This window comes from Camarhynchus parvulus, chromosome 2 (genome assembly GCF_901933205.1).
Source record: "Camarhynchus parvulus chromosome 2, STF_HiC, whole genome shotgun sequence".
In the NCBI taxonomy this organism is placed as follows: domain Eukaryota; kingdom Metazoa; phylum Chordata; class Aves; order Passeriformes; family Thraupidae; genus Camarhynchus; species Camarhynchus parvulus.
The window spans coordinates 38204785-38219229 of NC_044572.1; the positions used below are offsets into that span (position 1 = coordinate 38204785).

At 37.4% G+C, this 14445-nt stretch overlaps 1 protein-coding gene across 3 annotated transcripts in view; it reads left to right on the forward strand.

Annotated features, from left to right (window-relative positions):
• Positions 1-14445, forward strand: part of LOC115917163 (ubiquitin-conjugating enzyme E2 E2) — a 202688-nt gene that overhangs the window by 11244 nt on the left and 176999 nt on the right. For all 3 annotated transcript variants that reach the window (XM_030970905.1, XM_030970898.1, XM_030970911.1), the window contains exon 3: positions 3191-3241. In XM_030970905.1, the coding sequence (XP_030826765.1) occupies positions 3191-3241 (51 nt within the window). The remainder of the gene's footprint in view (positions 1-3190; positions 3242-14445) is intronic.

The following is a 14445-nucleotide window of genomic DNA, read 5'->3' on the forward strand; positions in this document are numbered from 1 at the left end:
GTATTGTACTAATATGTTTATCTTGTTTGTATAAAAATGATCATGAATTAAACATCTTTGTCTTAGATGTTTGCAAGAGCAATGATGTCTTTTGAACATTAATAGACAGTACCATCTGATCAATTTTTACACCTTGAGGCAGAAAGGTGGTTTGTCCGTGTCTGCTCAATCATAGAATAGCTTGATAAAGGGCCATTTTACTGCTCTTGGCGTTAGAAATTTTGGGTTGAACTAGAACAGATGGAGAAAATGAGAGACTGTTTTGTTTTCAGAAAGTAAGGAACGTGGGTTAGGATTTAGGAGGAAGAATGTAAAGATTTTGATCTAGGACTGAAGTTGTTGAAGTTGTCAATCCATTCTTGACTTGCCTCATACTCACTCTAATGCCATGAAATATTAACTATTTTTACTACTATATGTAAAACAAAGGAATGATCTCTGACTCCAAAAACAAGTGCAATGCCATCATTCTGTAACTTCAGAAAAGGCTGAGAAAGCAAAACAACTCATAAACCACAAAATTGAAGTTTCCATGCAGCCTAGGTTTTCTGTAGTTTGAATTTGTGGTAGTATAAATTTCAAAATCATGGCAGAATTTTGTAATACAGAGGAAATATTTTAAGCATTCCCATAGTTATAAGATCTCCCTTCTAAAAGTTGTGATTTGTTAGGATTGTTTCAAATGAGCTAACTTTTAAAACAACATTTTTGTTGTGCTTAAAATTCACTAATTAAAAAATGCGATGACTTTCAGTGTTACTGCAATGATTTTGTGTTCGATTAAGCAGACTGTGCCTGTGTTTTTATAAAAAAAGTTATATTTATTGGAGGAATTCTATATGCTGGAGGTGCAAACATCTCAATGAGTAGAAAAAGCAAGTAAAGATCAAATTGCTTCCCCTCTACAGAAATAACCTTGTCTGTTTGTATGTATGTAGGGTATATACACCCAGCTATTCAAGGACTTGACTTGGAAGCATCAGCTTGGGAACATCCAGAAATCCTTAACAACAAAGTTGCCCTCCCTGCAGTTAAAACTCTGGCAGGATGTCTGTCATGTCTTTATGAGTGACCTGGAGGATATGGCAGAATGCACTCTAAAGTTTTCAGATGGCAGCAAGTTGGGTGCCAGCATTTGGTACATGCAGGGGCATTTTATATTATATATACCAATATACCTGAATGCTTATTTTGATAACCCATTTACTTTGCCTGTATTTATATGTGTAGAAGTTAAAGAAAATCTAAGCATCTGGAAGAGTATTTTTATCTTTTCAATGCTGTCATCAAGTCTTAATAAATGATTATTACCTCTGCCTACAAATCTTACCCACGTACGTCCTAATTATTTCAGAATGTGAATGATAAAGGCTTGAATTCCTGGTTCAGGCCAGTTCTTCTACTGCTGTTGGTCCATTTATTCATTAGAGCCATAAAATCAATTCATAGTGGCATAAGGGGAATTTTGATAGTGTCTGTGGGACTCCTTAACATGCAAGATTGTGTTTGGATTGTAGCATTATATACAGAATTAAACTGCTCTTTTTTACTTTATATATGCCGATATACCTGAATGCTTATTTTGATAAGCCATTTTCTTTACCTGTATTTATATGCAAAATGGATAGCAGTCATTTTTAACAAGATATGTGTAGGTCAGGCCTGAACCTTTGGCTTGTGGCTTGAGCACCTATCTCAGGAATTTGAGTGGTATTATTGTGTTATTATTTCCTTTTTAGTGTAGGGAATAAAAGAAATAGCAATCTGCTCTGTGCATGAAATCTTGTGAAGGAGAAGGCAAGAAGAAACTACTAAAGATGTATTGAATTGTTTTTCTTTTCCTTCCTCCTTCTACATGTTTTTGCACTGAAGTAGCCTATGAAAAAAGTCTTGGATATAGTTTATAGGGAAGGTGGCATTCACAGTCTTGCTTATGGCATCATAATCTGGCAAGTCTTTGGGAACTGTAAAGTCCTACGAGTTCCTTTGGGAGCTCTGTATCGTATTCTGCCTACTTAAATTTCTTCAGAGGTCAAGATGCTGGCTCTGATGCAGATGCTGGTGTAAGGGAAAAGAGCCCCCATTGCCAGCTGTGGCAGAGATCAGCTATTCAAGGACTTGGCTGGGAAGCGTCAGCCTGGGAATATCCAGAAATCCTTAACAACTGAGCTGCTCTCCCTGGAGGAAGAGCTCTGGCAGGATGCCTGTAATGTCTTTATTGGTGACCTGGAGGACATGGCAGAGTGCGCTGAGAAGTTTTCAGATGGCAAGCAGTTTGTACACACCGGGGCAAGGTTTCGGCTCAGAGGGATCAGGCCAGGCTGCAGGAGAGGCTTGACTGAGAACTCATGAAATTCAACAAGGACAAATGAACACCATGGATGTGGGGAGGACTTGCCCCTTGCTCAGATACACACTGAGGATCATCTCTGCTCAGAAGGATGTGGGGGCCTTGGCAGACAGCAGGCTCAGTGTGAGGCAGCGACAAAGGCTGGGCTGCCTCCTGGGAGATACTAACAGAAGCATAGTCCACAGACAAATTAAAGAGATTTATCTGCCTTTACTCAGCTCTCATTAGACTGTATCTGGGGTAGCATTTACCCAATTTTATCCCCTCAGTAAAAAGAAGGCAGGTATCAGAGCAAGTCCAGCAGCAGGTCCCCAGGCTGACCAGGGAGCTGGAGCACTTCCCTTTGGGGGAAGCTGATATCAGCCCCCCAGTATATGTAGGAGGTTGTGAAGTCCTGGGTGGGCTTATTCTGGGCAATTTTCCTTTGAGCTGGGGGGTTTTGCCCTGCCAATACAATATACATTATTAAGAAACTAAATATTCTGGAGGGCAAGAACAGCAAGACATACAGCCGGAGGGGAAATAGAGGAAGAGGGTATATGAGATATTTAGTAATTGTGTAAGTGAGCTGAGGAGCTGAGATTCCTGACCTATGGAAAAAGTGTGATTTTCTAGGTGGCTGCTCATGGCATTTGTTCCATATTGGGTGTTCATTTTTCAGAAAATATTTGGTTTTTATTCTACATGTTCTTGCAGTTTCGTGAAATATTATAGATCAGCTTTCAATCAGAAATTCTAAGAATTATATTTTGTTACTATTGGTTGATGTAGAAATGTTCATAAAGTTGAAAGAAACAGATTGAAAAAGAAGTCCTGATAGTATCTTTTTTTTCTTTTAAGAATTCAGAAAGAACTTGCAGAAATTACATTAGACCCTCCTCCGAACTGTAGGTAAGTTCACCTGGATTTTATTCATTTGGAATATGGAAATGAAATGTATGGATCTGTGGAAATTGCATAGGGGACTGAAGTAAATTTTAGTTATTCCTTTGTGCTGATTGTTTAGTAATTTTGGAATAGGAGCTGAGAGATAATATGTTGCCTACATATTGAAAAGAATTGGTATGACATACTTGCTGGTAACCAAAGTAGTGGCAGAAATGGATGAACTCTGTGATGCATTAATAGATACAGGACAAATATCAAATCATCCTTCATTTCAGATATTAAATCAATAGTATTTTTTTTGATTCTGTAAAATGTAATCTTGGTGGCAGTTGCTGGGTATATTTGGTTCCTTTCTTTGCAACTTGTTAATACACTGTGAATATAATGGAGAAAGGAGAATGTTATAGGCACAAACTGTTAGTAATTTTCTGTGTTTGTGGCAATCAGTTGTGATATTCAATGGACGCTTTCTGAATTAGAGTATAGCATCATATAGACTTTCTGATAATGACTGTGTGCTTGTTTGGTTTGGATGTTTCATTTTGTTGTGGTTTGATTTGGTTTGGTTTGGTTTGAGGGGTGGGGGGGCAGCTTGTGGTTTTTTTTGGTCAAGTATATTTTCTTCTGGTATGTTTAAAATTGGCTTTGAAATGAATGATGAGGTAGACCTTGAAACCCTCACTGTCTGGTGGCTGGGGCCGTGTACAGTTGTTTTCAGATGGCTGTCTCGGGCTTCTTATCTGTCAGCTTGTGACATATGGTCAGTGTTGGAGCTGGGCCAGGGCTGCACATTGCTGTTTGAAGGAGTCCCTGCTACTGCACGTCTCGTGGTGAGGGGTTGGGCTCAGTGCAGAAGAATAGCTTCCACCCAGTCCTGCCAACCCATTTCAACTGATGTGGTTAGTAGGTTTCATTCTGTTACTGCACTAAAAAGAAAGATTGATAGAAATGGCTGATTGCATGCAGCGTTTATAATGAATCCCAGTATGTTTCAGTATCGAATTAACTAAGCAACTGGTAGTAAAAATGACAGTCAGCTTTATTGTTTTGGTCTCTAGACAAAAGTGTATGTAAGAAAATACACTAACAAGATTTGATGTGGTTGTGCTGGATCTCAAGATATAAGTCAAGTGGCTATGTACCAAGGCGCTGCTTAGTGAAGTAGCCTTGCAATAATAGCATTCAAAGAGTATTTCAGTCAATTAGGATGAACAGTTTTTTGCTGGATAAAACATTTTAATAGCTAAGCTGTTCTGTCATGCTTACGACTGTGTGTGAGTCTTCAATCACATCAAAGCTGTTTCATGTGGCAGATTTTACTTCGGTGTTGATGACTGATGCCTATTAGCGGATTGATTTGCTGAGATGAATATGAAACTTCAGTCTGTTGTAGAAGAATGGTTAAGTCTTTGAACTGAGAGTAAAAGGCTTACAGGTTTTTACAGCAGTGTCATTTTTTCTGGTTTTCTGAAGCCTTCTCTTTATAACAAAGCAGTTGTTTCAGTATACAAGATACTATTATATTTGATTTTTTTTGCTAGCAAGTGTAAAGTAAGCATTGGCTGTCTGAGTGGAAAGCCCTTTAGTGACTTGCAATTTACAAAAAACCCCAAGTAATCTGGAGGTTTCATGGGTTTGTTAAATTATTTACACTAATGATAAAACAGCAATAAAGTGCACTCCATGATGCTGTTTTGCAAACTCACATTTAACTGCATGTCTGCTGCTTTAACGCAGTTCTTAAGATGCAGAATTACTTCGTGTTCTGATAGATTGATAGATAACCATTAGTAACCTTAATATTAGCAAATATGTTTTTATATTCAATGCAGAATCACTTCATTTAGTTTATGCTTTGTTGACATAGTCTAAACAGTGTTTTCATTTGAACTTCATCTGTTTTCTGTTATAGTTAAATGTTACAAAATAAATACATCAGCCAGGCATGATTCTTTAGAATAATGAAGAAAGCTGAGCTATTGTACAGTATATCTTAAAGTATTGATAGATCCTTTCTTAGTTTTAGTGAAATATAGGTCATTGTTAAAAGACATGTTAGCTTTTTCTATTAAAAAGCCTAACCATGTTTCATAAAGGTAAGTTCATTCCAGATGTGGGTTGCTTGAAATGGTTGTGATTCCATCTTATTTTCACTGTGTGTATTCCTTCATATATAAAATAAATAATGACTGGGCAATAGGAATGTGATAATTCTGAAAACAAATTGTCATAGGAGATGTGAAGAAAGTATTATTCAAGAATACAGCTATCTTAAATAGCTGCTTAGGAAGTTCTGATAGAAAAGCTGTTGAACTGAATTGGAATTTAGATGGAGTATTGCAAAACAATTTGCAAGACTTGTCATTAACTGCAGCAGGCCAAAGCTTCAGGTTTCTTCCATTCATGAAAAAAGCCCCAAATGGAACAGTATCTGTAGCACAGTAGCATCCCTCAATCGCATGGCAGGCTACACAGTCACTACAAGCTCCAAGGCAGCTGCAGCTTCCACTGCTGCAGCAGCTGTGAGCTTAACATTTCCCCTGCCTCATCCCTGTGAAGAGAATAGACTGTATAATCTTTGTGTTTGTTTGGAAGACAAAAAAGTCTTGCTCACAAATGTGCCTTGGAATTGGCAGATTATCACTGCTGGGACTTGCAGGGTCTTTCCAAAACTGTGGAAAGCTGTGGGTTTCAGAGTTCCTAAAAAATCTGTCACTTCAGCTTTAAAAGATTTAATACTATAAGAAATTAGAGCTGCCTGCCTCCCTACTTCCTTTGCTGTAGTTTGGGTACTGGGCAATGGAGTGAGTCCTCTTGGCTCCACAAACTTTGGCTCTTTCCTCAGGACTGAGAATGTGTAATGTTCTATGTGTAAAAAAGCTAAGCTGAGGAGGGTAGTGGGGGGTGTGGGAGGTGAGCAGTGTAATCATTGCTATTTTTGGAGGAAGGCATGTCATAAAAAAGCCTGTTATACTTCACATTTAACAGAAAGAACTGGATGGTTTTCAATATGTGTTGTCCCATCCCTTCCCCTATTTTAATTTTGTATTGAGCTGAATTTACTGGCGACGACAGTCCTGAATTCAAAGCAGTACCATTTATGTTTTAAATCTGCAGCATTGTGAAATTTCAGTTTGTCAGGAGATGGTATACCTAAATTGTAGACATTTGCCACTCCTGTCTTTTTTTTCCTCTCATTGAAATATCAAAGCTTGATTGCTAGAAATGGCACACATATTATGCTCCTGAGTAGTGCAGAGTATAGCTTTTCTCACAGGTGATAAGATCCTCATATTTAAGTGTCATTTTCCTATATTGCCTTACTGAAAGAGGGGAACAGTTGGAAATACTTGTAGCTAAAATAATGCCTTTTCAAGCTTCCCCATATTTTCGGCTGCATTGTGCATGAGACAAATGATTTCATAGAATGCAACTTCTTGTATAGTATTTCCCTTCTCACTGGCAAGAGGACAACATCTCTGTGACAACTTATACCAATTGCTTACATGGGAAAATAATATTTGGAAAGTATTTCATGTATTTTTAGCTTCTTTCAATGTGAACTTAGCAGCTGGAAACAAGGAGAGCCAGCATGAAGTGAATAGCAGCTCTCTGTGGACACCACTTGGAACAACTGCTCAAAATTTTCCTGTTAAGTCACTGATCTTACCTATCTTCCCCTTCATGTTTTCTTTTGGTGTTCTCTGGTGTACTTTTCATCATTCTTCTCTTTTCTGTGTATTTACTGCAATTCCTATTATGTTCTTTACATTTCAATTCTTTTACCATCTAGCAATATAGGTGATGCTTAGGGCTCAGAAATATACTGTTAAGGACTGTGCAGTTTAGTGGGCAGAATGACTCTCATTCCAAAACAATCAGTTTAAAATCCTGTATATAGTCTCATCTCTTCCATTTGTTTGGAATCATTACGTTAATTCCCTTCTTTTTATACTGTCTGCAGAATTGATAAGCAACCAGCATATGTGATTCTAGTATTTTGCTTTTGAAAACTAATCACACTGATAATACTTAAAACAGTTCTCTTTGGGATGATGTTGAGAAGAGCGAAGTGGAATGGCGAAATTTTCAGTTTGACTTAGGGAGGGAGGTCAGTGTGCCTTGTGGATGTCTCTTGTATTATTAGTGACTGTATGGAGTCCACCATTTCTGCTTTGACTCTGTTTTTACTGAAATGTTGAGGCTGGCATCTTCACAACTCCATGGGATTATGTGAATTCCAACAATTTGAGTTATTGTTCTTGGAGCCGTGTTTAAACTCCTACCTGGTGCTACTTTAAATCTAAGGAGGTGACACAAGTGTCAGGAGCAGAAAACAAAAGGGAGCACAATATCAGGGAAAGGACTGGGAGAGAGATGGTCAGCCTTGCTCTAAAATGCAGAGGGAGAGAAGCAGAGGGACCTGGAGCAGCAGGTACAGCAAGTATCTACCCTGCAATTGTGCTCAGTGATTTTGATTGTTTGACTTGGGGAGGCGTCAGTCTGTTGCCACAGGCACACGGCTGTGACTCATGTGATGCTGATGTGTGAGCAGGATGAAAAAGTGGAGTAAGAAATACTTTCTCTGAACATTTTTCTTTGCAAACATTTCCAGCCTGAATTCAGGCTCCCTTCCCATTGTGTTACTCATGGAGTTTAGTGTCTGCCTGTATAGACTTATTTTGATCTGCTGCTGGTCACCTTTGTGAGAACACGTGACACAGAACTTTGTATATACCTTAGCCTGGTCTCTTTAGAAGTTACAGCAAATAGCAAAACTTAGTCAAAAATATAAGCATGGAAGTGGTTTATACTAGAGTGCAGGATCCTGTTGGTTTTGAATTCATGATGTATCAACAACTGAGGCTAAGGATGGGTGAAAAATTTCAGTACTCACTGCAACTGCTTTATGTATTACTTTTAAGTCCCTTTCTGGTTCAAAATCAGCAAGAAACATGTCCCAAAGATATGCAAGTTAACAATCACGCTGGGATTATATTTTATAATAGCAATCATACTGTATTTTATCACTTGAATTATATTGCTGAGTTTTTTAACTGGTGAGGTTTTTAGATTGTATTACCTTGGTGCCTTGAAGTACCTTGGATGAAAAGTGTGAGGTTACTTTTTAATATGTAAACTTTTCATTCCTTTAGTTATTTTCTTTTAAACAGTGCAGAACCATAGTTCATGCTTTTAGCTCTGAAGTATGTAACTATATTAAAATATTTCTTTAAAAATATCTGTTTATTTTCACTGTAAAAGTGACCTTTCAATGTCATATTGTTTACAAAGCATCTGTTTTTTAAAAATAACACAGATGTTTCTTTTCATAGGTTTTCCATGTGTCAAGATCCAATGTACTTGTAAGGCCATCAAAAATATAGCTGGTTTTTTTAGTGATCTGATATCTTTGAAAATCTATTATATGAAAAATTATTAGAGAGCACTGAACTTTTTATTGTTGTTGTTGAATAAAGTAAGTTTTCAATATCTGCTTGGTTGCATTATTGCTTGTGGTTGTGGGGTGATTTTTAGGATTGGTTACATGCAATGCTCAAAAGCTTCAGAATGTGTTGTGGACATTGGTGGCTGGAAATGTTAGCAACTTTCATGAAGGCAGGAGAGGAAATAAAAGAAAGAAAGGCAGTAAAGGGAACCTGCCACTGGCTGCCTGCCAGGTCTGGCAACTTCACTCAGCAATGACGATGTAAGGAGCTGTCTGACAACACCCATTAATACCTCCCAGCTTAACAATACCTCCACATGATTTCTGCCAGTTCTCCCAGTTTTTGAATGATGACAACTTCTCTCCCAGGAGGAGAAGAAAAGAGAAACTAGTGTTAGAGAAGAATAAGAGTACTTCAGCAAGCACTGTGTGAGTGCAGATCTGGAAGGTCAGGGAGATGCCAGAGCACATCCTATGGCACAGCTGAAGCAGGAAAATGAGACTGGGGCGTAAGGAGGGGTCAGGAAGATCAAAGATCACTTGTTCCTTGAAGCAGGAAAGGACAGAAAAATGCTTAAAAAGTAGCCAGTGATGGATATGGGAGGGTTCCTTGATATTTGCAATGTGCTTGGTATAGAAGATAACTAAAGCTCTGGTTTAAAATGTAACTTGGGGAAGGTGGTGTGAATAACTGTAACAAGGGTAAAATGAAACACTTTGATGCTTTTAGTGGGGGGAATTCTGAACAGAGAAATTCTTTTCCAGCAGTTTCATATTGAGTTGCAGCTGGTCTTTGTAAGTCAGTCTCCTACAGTGTACAAGAGCAGTCCCCAATGCTTTCAGCTCCAGAATTTTTCAGAACACCTTTCATAGACATTTCTTTTGCCTTCTCCTAAATAGCTAAGCAAAGATGTTGGTTTAGGGTAGGAGATTTTTTTGTTTGTTTTTTTTGTTTTTCCTATGAGCCAGAATTTGATTTTATTATAAAACTGGTGTTTTATATGCATGTTTTTGTAATCTCCTCAATAAAGCCCTCATAAAATGCACACACAAAAAAACCCTTCCCCCCAACCCCTAAAATAAGTGCATTAAATAAACAATCATTGCTTGCCAGCAAGGGAAGCAAAACCACCTTGACTGAGGCTTTACATCATTGCTAGAAGACTTTTGCAAAGAAATACCTGAATGGGTACATTTTATATATAGTTAACTATTTTTGGGGGTTTTTATTTTTTTCCCTAAATGTAAACTAATTTCTAGTATGAAAACTATGTAAGGGTCAATTTCTTTACAGAAATTTGATAGAGGAGAATTATTTGAAAATCTGACTGTACTAGGTACTACTGCACTGAACAAGCAGGCACTGCCATTTCATGATAATCATGTAAAAAACATGCTTTTATTAGCAGCTCATTACCCTTTAGTAATTTACTCATTATTGAATAAATGAGGGAAATGGAAGATATTTTGTCTGTTGGTTGGGACTGACAGCATAATGAAGTATTTGTTTCCTTCAGTAAATGGCACAATCTCGTAACTGCCTAACACTGTTGTCTTCAGTAAACCACATTTGAGCAGAATTTGAATTCTTCCTTTCCCTGTAATACTTAAATCCCCTCCCCTTGGAAATCTATTAAAAAAAAAAAAGTCTTTCTCAGTTCCAATATCATAATTGTACAGCTTTTTAACAGCTATTAACTTTTAGTGCACTTTATTTTGGGGGGGGGTATTGTTTGTTTGTTTGTTTTGGCTTTTTGTTGTTGCTGGTTTTGTTTTGGATTTTTTTCCATAGTTGTGACAGTCTAAGGCAATGCTGTAATTTCTCTTTTGCTCTTGGTATATATGGAAAGTGTGGAGATTAACAGTTAATAGACTGAATTTAATGAAATTGTTTTCCATAATCTCCTGGCAGAAAAACTGCAGTTTAGGACTGAGAAGTCATGAACTAGTAACAGAGCATGCTTTGCAATACTTTGGAAACAAACTATGAAATTGATCTGGATGCTGTTTTCTTGGTGAGCAATAAAACTTATTTATGCTGTACTTACACATTTGCAGCTTTGTTACAAGCTTTTTGGGGTATCTAATTGGCTGCAGCTTTGAATCATATAAACATGCCAAATGTTACTAATTACAATTAAGACATCTACTTGAAATAATCTTTGTTTTCATTTTCTCTGACAATTTTTTTTCACTTATTTACATGCCTTTAATTTTTCATTTTAACAGTTCTTGCAACACTTTAATTTATTTTTGTTTCAAGGCTGTGGAATTGGATTAAACAGGGTTTTTAAATACTTCCATGTTGCTTGGAAAGAAGCCAGTTACTGTGTATTGCCTTAATAGAAACCATGCTTAGCAGTGCCTCACATATGGCAGCTCGTGTTTGTGTGGTAAGGCATTATGTATTTTAAATATTACCTTTTATGCGATAGTCAAATTTATGCCAGAATCTGAAGTTTCCTCTGATTAATGTTAACATTCTGGGGTTTTTTAGGGAGAAATGTGTAGTCAAATACATAATTTACTGTCTGCTTGGCACAAAAGCCATATTTATGTGGCCTTTGTTAACTGGAGATGCATACTGTGCCTAGAGAAGGCTATAAGCGAGTGATAATATGCTTTCATGACACTTGTAGCCTTTTAATGTTGTAAATATTGTGGAGGCCAAGATGGTGATTCTGTAAGTAAGACTGAAATACAAGGGTTTGTGTTCAGTTTAGTAGATTGAGTTACATTTGAAGAATAAGCTGTACATGGTTACAGCAATTACTCTTAGAGTAACGACACAGCTGGCAACTTAAATCTTAAATTTCTAAAGGTTTTTTCTGGTTTGGGTGTTATTGTTGTATTGGGTTTTTAAATTTTTTATGTCTTACTGTAACTTTTATAGAATTTGGAGTTTAGCATAGCCTCTAAGAATTTTAAAGCTTTTAAAGGTATTTATTCTGGATTACCTTGCTGTAGGCAGTCTTTTTGTATGAAATTCAGCAGTGACTTCATAGTAAAATTTCTTTATCAGAAAACAATGTTATTATGCAGGGGAGAAACAGTGAATAATTCCATTCTTGCAAAATGATTGCCTCATTTTTACTACACATTGGTTTTTGGGGTAGGAGGGCTTTTTATTTCTGCTAGATTAGCTCATGTTTGATTTAACTTTCATTTAGGAGGTACTGACAGTAAGCACCACTGAATACTCACATCATAAATCTAATAGAGATTTTTATCCTTTTTATTATAATTTTAAAATTGTCAAAGTAAATTCTATTCTTTCTATGACAGCAGTGCAGTATCTTCTGCATATATCATAATTCTATGGGTAATGTACAAAACCTATGGTAACAAGCCAGGTTTTACTCTTTTTGTTTTAATTCTAAAGTGGCATTTATTTTTAAGTGTGTTATTACCCAACTTTATGATTAGTCTGTTTACACATAAGAAACCAGTATTTAGAATTTTATACTTCTGAGCTAAATAGATACATATTTTGTAAAGATAAATAAAGTATGCTTGGGATAACTACATGGTGTCAACTGTATGGTCATTTTACCATAGACGGAATCCAGAGAATTTTAAAATTCTGTACAGTCTCATTATTTGCTATCTTAGATGGCCTAAATGGGATAAATATATGTATTGCCTACAAAATCAGGCATGTTATAACCCTTCCAGAGAAGATAGATGGAATGTAATGCATTTAATTTTCAGAGAAGTTTAAGACTGAAAAATTAGATGTCTGCCTAGTATGCAGTTTCAGATTTGTTGATATAAATAATTGATTACTAAGCTCATAGCTGTGGCGTGTAGGGTTGCAAACCAGGGATTTAAAAAAACCTTCTAAATTTGGGGCTTGCAGCCAGGGTGGATTTGCAGGAATATTGGTTTCAGAGTCACTACAGTAAACTCAGTGCCAGGTTTTGCTGCAGCATGAAGTAACCATGGGTGGGATTCATTAAGTGTTCTAGGTTAAACTGTTGGCTGGAGTTAACTGGGCTTGAGTGTTCCACAGGAATTTTGAGAAAGACTCTAGTGTGAAAATGGACCTTGCCATTATTTCAGGTTTTGGTGGATAGTTTGAAAGGCAGGGCATTCATGACTGAACCTTTCTTGGAAGAATGTCTGGCTTTTGATTACAGGAGAAAAGTTAGCCTTGCTCCATGTTACACTGGAGCATGTTCCTTTTTCTGCAGCAGGGATCATGGGACACGCTTGGGTTTGCTCATTCAAAATACTTCATGGGAGTGCACTTGGCACTGCGCCTCTCAGAGAACTCATACTGCTGGCTGGGTTAGAAACAGAGCCGTGGCTTCTTGTATCTCCTGCATACAATCTGCCACATTGCCTGCCAAAAACAATCCCTGGAGTCACTTTGTGCCTCGGGTACAAAGAGCAGGTTCTTTGTCTCCCTTTCCTGAGGTACTTGTATGAGATTTGCTGTAGTTTGGCTCAGAGAAAATACTTGGCTGTAGTGGGGGTGAAAGCCCAACACCCAAGGTGCCCTTCCTCATAGTTGGCTGTTTGTTTATTTGTGTTCTGTTACACATGAAATAAGACCTGTCAGTCTATAAAACTATTTCTAAAAGAGGGCTGCTTCACTGCCATGTCTTATTCACAGCAATGTCCTGTTGGTAGCAGCAAGAACAGTAAAACACTTTGACACACAGTGTGCACATTACAAAAATGAAGTGTCATATCAAAAATGGCTGTAAACATTTTCACAGTCGCTTGTCATTACATATTTGAAGGTGGGAAATTTTTAGAGAAGACAACTCAATCTTCTTCCTTCCCTGCATGTCCAGGCTGCCTAGAAGGGAAGATGTATTTACTTAGTATGGGATTTCAATGGGCTGTTGTGGACATGACTTCTACAATTCTAGCTCTCTGAGTACATTCCTCAACAATCTATCAACACAGTGATTAAGTATCAATGCAAGAGGTCTATTTTGAATTTTGATCCAGCATTAGCAAAGTTAATTTTGGGGGTTTTTTGTTGTTACTTTTTTTTGTTGTTTGTAAGCTGCAGACTTAGAAGAATAAGGTCAGGTGATAACAAATATCATTGCTGTGTAATACTGTCTAGCTGATAGGCATCACATAATCAACTCAAAAATCTCATTTGTGTCTGGAATTACTGTGGTGTAAATCAAATTTAAATTCATGATTCAAGTGTAATGGCCTTCTGCATCACAAACCTTCCTAAGTGATATTTAATTAATAATGTATATTAACCATGACTCCTTTGGCATACATCTGGGGCTGGCATTTTCAGGTAGCTACAAATGTGGCCTCAAAAGCCCACAATGTGGTGGCTGTAGGATGAGGCATTCTGAAGATGTTCTACAACAACCTGCTTGCTCCTTACTGAATGCAAATAGCTGAGGGATGACAGCTATCTCAGTTTCAGTAGAATCTTTATGATTTATATGATAATGATAATTTTATTCTGCTGCCAGTACAGAGCACTTTGCAGACTGATATCAAGGTTAATTGTCACTTTGAGAAGAAGTGAAGCACAGTCTGCCAACCTGATGCTGTGCTCAGCTGAGAAAGATAATTGTTATTCAAGCAGTATTTAAATGAGCCCAAATGCTGATAAATACACAACCAAAATACTTTATTTTTTTTCCTCTCATGTTTATTCACTGTGCTAAAGAATGAGGTCATCGCTATGTAGAAATGCCACTAATGGACGCTGTAGTAAAGACATGCTGAGTATTTACAGAACTCACAAGGAGTGGGTTCCTCCTCCCCCTAC